The 5,243-nt window shown below is 43.3% G+C and overlaps 1 protein-coding gene across 1 annotated transcript; it reads right to left on the bottom strand.

Moving 5' to 3' along the window:
* Positions 1 to 2,058: 2,058 nt before the first annotated feature.
* GP9 (glycoprotein IX platelet) lies at positions 2,059 to 3,171 on the bottom strand. The gene is made up of 2 exons (XM_030956952.1): positions 2,584 to 3,171; positions 2,059 to 2,241 (listed from the first exon to the last, which is right to left on the bottom strand). The coding sequence occupies exons 1-2, from the start codon at positions 3,169 to 3,171 to the stop codon at positions 2,059 to 2,061; spliced, it is 771 nt and encodes a 256-aa protein (XP_030812812.1).
* Positions 3,172 to 5,243: the final 2,072 nt, after the last annotated feature.

The raw sequence follows: 5,243 nt of genomic DNA, 5'->3' as shown, positions 1-5,243 counted from the left end.
GGCAGAGACACTTCTGTTCCCTGGGGCTGAGCTGGCCTGGTTTATTCCACTGGGCAGAGCTGGGATGTTTTATTCCATTGGTTGGGCTGGTTTATCCCATTGGGCAGAGCTGGGATGTTTTATTTCATGGGGCAGAGCTGGGCTGGTTTATTCCACTGGGCAGAGCCACTTTTATTCCACTGGGCAGAGCTGGGCTGTTTTATTTCATTGGTTGGGCTGTTTTATTCCACTAGGCAGAGCTGGGCTGTTTTATTCCATTGGGCAGAGCTGGGATATTTTATTTCATTGGGCAGAGCTGGGATGTTTTATTCCATTGGCTGGGCTGGTTTATTCCATTGGGCAGAGCTGTGGCTGTTTTATTCACCCTGCTCTGAGCTGAGGCAGGGTGGTTCTTAGGGAATGAGCTGCCTTGTGTTCCAAGGAGCTCCAGAGCTGGCTATTAGCACATTAATAATTATATTAATCATAATAACCACATTCTGTCAGGATGGTGGCCCTGCAGCACAAAGGACAGCAGTGTTTTGTGATGATGGAGCCTTGCAAACTGCCCTGGTGCGTGAGCTCAAACCTGGAATAAACTCTAACTAAAACCTGGCAGAAGGCAAGCAGGAAGCTGGACAGTTCAGCTTGAGCAATGCTGTTTGCTCCAGTGTTAACAAAATATAGAGAATTTATAGGCAAAAAGGTGATTCATACACTGTGCTATTTAATAAGTGAAACCTGCAAATATTCCTCAGCTTAACTGAGTTTCAGTCTACACAGAATTGCAGTTCATCCAGAATTGCATTTCACACAAACCTTCTCTGTGTGCTACTGTGAGGCTTTGGGCAATAATGCTGACTGATGAATTGTCCTGCCCACTGTGGAAGCAAACCTCATTTTATTTTATTTTATTTTATTTTTTTTATTTTATTTTATTTTATTTTATTTTATTTTATTTTATTTTATTTTTATTTTTTTTATTTTTTTATTTTATTATTTTTTCATCCCAGCAGTCACACCTGTGTTCCCAGACTGTGCCAGCAGATACAGCCACCACCAGTTTGCCCCTTGCAGGCAGGATGCAGTGACAGTTTCTGGGGTGTTCCAAACCCATTTTAGGAGTGCTGCCTGCATGTTTCATTTTGATAGCTGACGTATTTTCCTGCCTTTGCACGTTGTTAGCAGCTCTGATGTTATTTATGCAGTTTGATGGAGTGTGTGGCTAAGCATGACAAAGTGGCCCTGCCAGATAAACACTGAGTGTTGCTTTTGACCCTCAGTTAGTTCCAGCTCTCCCCTTTGCAGAGGGTTTTTTTTTCCAGATAAAACCCAAATGGATTAAAAGTTATAAATGCAAAGCTGTTTTGGTAGAATGTGAACTACTGCCATGGAAGAGATTCCCTTCTCTTTCTTCTTATAAGGACAGAAAAGTTCTCTCAATAATTTTTTTCTTGTATTCTGTGCATCTTATTTGATGTGTTGGTTGGTGTAAACAGAAATGTTAAGGACAGAAAAGTTCTCTCAATTATTTTTTCCTGTATTCTGGGTATTTTATTTGATGTGTTGGTTGGTGTAAGCAGAAATGTTCATTAATTGCTCATTTTAAAAATATTTGTACTATTGAAGCCATGTGGTAAAGCAGTTCACTATTCCATGCATATCTAGTTTATAGGCACTAGAAGAGAGAGTGATAAGCTTTTAGTGTTAATGATTTATTTCATTTTCGGGAAACAAGAAATATCATGTGGGAAATTCCATGAGAGATGGCAGAGTGCATTTCTTCTGTAGTATTCTGCATTTGTACAAAATGGCTGTTGTCTTTTAAAACATTGAAAAGCTCAGTGCAGGGGAAATATCCTAAAATTATGTCCAAAGGACAAGTTCTGGAAATATCTTAGAAATTTAATCAGAAATATTTAGAATCGTGAAAGATATCAAATTTGGCTCAATATGAATGTTCAATAAGCACCCATTATTTCAGTTCCACACAGAATGGTTTATCATTGTTCACCCTCCAGGAAATTCCATGAGATTCAAAATTATTTTGCTGATTATATTGCCATTCCCAGTCCATCTTTAACTGCATTCAATCAGGGATGCATTCAGTGTCTGGTCTGTGTAATCTGGGTGCTTTTGGTGGCAGGGAGCTCCTGAACCTGAGGAAGAGAGGGCTGAGTTTTCCCGCACACAGGAATGGTCCTGCCAAGCCCCCTGGGACACCAAGAGATGCTGATGGGTTGTAAACTCACAGTGAGAAATGAGTTGTTAAAATAATACAATTTGTGTTCATCTCCATTTATTAACAAGTGTAGGGGTGTGAATCTTCTTTCTATAAGAGCTGAGAATTCAGTGGGAAAATGCTAAGTTAAATGATTTTTAAAAATGTGGAATCTGCTCTTCACACGAGCAGATGGCAGCAGGGTGGAAGTTGTCTGTCCAAACCTCACCAAGCTTCTTTTTGGACAAAAATTAAATCCAACTCGCATGAGGACCCAGACTTTGGGCTTTTCTAGCACTGACTATTCAAACCAGTGCTAGCAGTGCTCTTTTGTTGTGGAGGAGTTTGGAGTTTCTGCCAGGGCAGGGAAGTGCTCACAGTACCTTGTGGGTTTTGGGGATGCTCCTCCTCAGCTGCCGGCTCCCGAGGCGGAGCTGGCAGACCAGCTTTTTGGAGAACTTCAGAGCCCACGCCACTAAAAGGAGGGTAATTACTGCTCCAGCAATTAAAATGAGGTCTCTCCAGAAGAACTGGAGGCACTTGGTCGGGAGAAGCCTGGTGCAGACACCCAGGTCATTCCCAGTCAGCTGCCCCAGGGGCTTCATCCTGAGCGGAGCGGGGCTGGCGCAGCGGAGCCGGGCGAGCGCGGGCGCCGAGAAATCCTGCAGCCAGAGCTTCAGGTACAGGATGTGACAGTCACAGTGCCAGGGGTTGTCCCACAGCCTCAGCTCCTGCAGGTGGCCCAGGCCGTCCAGGGCCCCGGCAGGGATGGAGGCCAGGCTGTTGTTGTGCAGGTGCAGGATGCGGGTCAGGCGGGGCAGGGCGGGCAGGGCGCGCAGCCCCCGAGAGCTGCAGTCCACCCCTGTCCCCCAGGGCTCCCCCAGGGACCAGCAGCTGCACTGGGATGGACAATCCTCCCCCAGCACCGTGGGGAGCAGCAGGGCACAGCCCAGCACGGCCAGCAGCTCCATCTGCAGCTGTAGAAACAAGAAGTGAGGTTTATTAGCATGGTTCCACAGCAGTTATTTCTCGCCCAGGTTTAGGTTTCTGGAATAAAATCTTTGTGGAGGAGGTTTTACAGCGACCTCTGTGAGCCATTGAGAAAAGTTTGACAAGAGGATCCATGTTTACCCCTGAAAGAATTTCCTACCAAGGTTGTTGACATAGAAACCAAGAAAGAAAGAAGGATAAATAAGTGAAACCTGTAACTGCTTATTCCAATAAACACTTTGTTTGTCTCTTGTGACAAGTGAGTAAAGTGTAAATTTATGAGCTTTGTAAGAATGTAGAACAAGCATGCATGCTAGAATGAAAACAGGGTTTGAAGCCTTCTGGAAATGGAGTGTGTTGCTTTCCATTGTCTCTGTCTCAACTATGACAAATCTTTAGCTTTCTGTCTGTTCCACAGAACCACTCTCCCCATCTTCAGCATAAACATTGAAGACAGAGCACAGTCCTTCCCTTTTCTCTCTGGTTATTGTTTTCCACTCATAATTGTACAAAAATCTTTTTCTGTATGTCCCACAGAATCAGTCCCCAACTTCAGCACAAACACTGAAGACAGAGCACAGTTCTTCCTTTTCCTCTCTGGTTCACTCTTTTCCCTTCATAATTGTACAAAAAATATTATTGATCAAAATTCTGGGGCAGAATGTCACCAGGAGATGATGGGAAAAAACAGTTTAGTTTTAGGTAAAGGTTTCTGTTCTGCTTCCATATCGTCATAGATCTAGAGTTAAAATTGTGTGTTTAAACCAGTTTTCAAAATGAAGCTTAAGGGATTGAATGTAAATGTCTGAAAATCTTCTTTCTTTCTGAAGCTGAAATACTCATCTTACCCATCTCCTGTGTATTTGTCAGTGAGTTGACAAATACCCTGTGGTTCCTCTCTGTGTCCTGTGCCACTTGTTGCTTATTTTCTTTTCCATGTGTTCCTCTATAACTGCCCAGACTTAACTCTGCTCTTGACAGCCATCATTTACCTTCTGTATTGTGCTTCCACCCATCCTCCCCCACCCCCATTTTTTTTTTGCTAGGATGGTTCATTAACCAATTTTTGACATTGGTACATGCACTACATTATGTTTTGTTCATCCTTAAAGCCTACTGCAGCCATTAAGATAAACTGAAATCTAGGACTGGGTATTCTGAGCATCTTTGCTCTGAACCCAGATACTCATCTGTGATTTTTCAAGGAATCTACCAGAGCTCTTTTCCCCAAAGTAAACCTCTTAGAAGGACAGACTATGACATTCTGGCTAAAAGAAGTTGTTATTTATGGAAAAGATGATCTCTTCTGATTAAATATAGAAGCAGCAAGAAGCCCAAACTCAAAGAGAAACCAGAACTGTGGCAGAAACGCAGAAGGGAGAGCTGGGGAGGTGCTGGCTGACACTTACCCGGTCTGGCCCCTGTCCCTGTGCTGCAGTGGGGCTGGCAGGGCAGGCTGAGTGCTCAGAGTCCCCAGGAAGTGTGGCAGGGGAGCTCTTTCCTCTGCAGGATGGGGCAGCAGCCCAGAGCTGCTATTTATGGTTGTGCCGTGGCATCAAGTGCTTGGGGTGGGTCTGGTGCTTGCTGCAGACAAGAGGAAATGCTTTAGGATTCTTGTTTTGCTCCTAATGTTTTTTTTTTTTTCCTATTGCATCTGTCAGGATCTGGAAAAATTCATCTGAAATTTGTGGGGTTTTTTTAATCTCCAGAAAATCTCCAGGTATAAAAGTTAGTTTGGGCCTGAGCTGCTGAGACAGACAAGCCCCAGCAGATGAGGGAGATGAAGTTTGCCTGTGAAATTGAGTTTTTCTGTATTAGTCAGCCAGGTTTGTTTAATATCTGCCTTCTCACCATTTCAATAAAACTTTTAAAAGTACACCATAACATCAAAATAACCATGATAGACAGGAGACATCAGTAAGGGATAGAGAAAGACAGGAGCAGAGAAAGGAAATATTAATGACATTGAATTGAAAGAGATGAAATTGTGTTGAAGTCACTGAAAATACACTATTTAATTTGGGTCACCTGTGTTCAAATATGATAACTCAAA

Source organism: Camarhynchus parvulus, chromosome 12, assembly GCF_901933205.1.
Source record: "Camarhynchus parvulus chromosome 12, STF_HiC, whole genome shotgun sequence".
Classification (NCBI taxonomy): Eukaryota; Metazoa; Chordata; class Aves; order Passeriformes; family Thraupidae; genus Camarhynchus; species Camarhynchus parvulus.
This window is presented reverse-complemented; position numbering and strand designations above follow the sequence as displayed.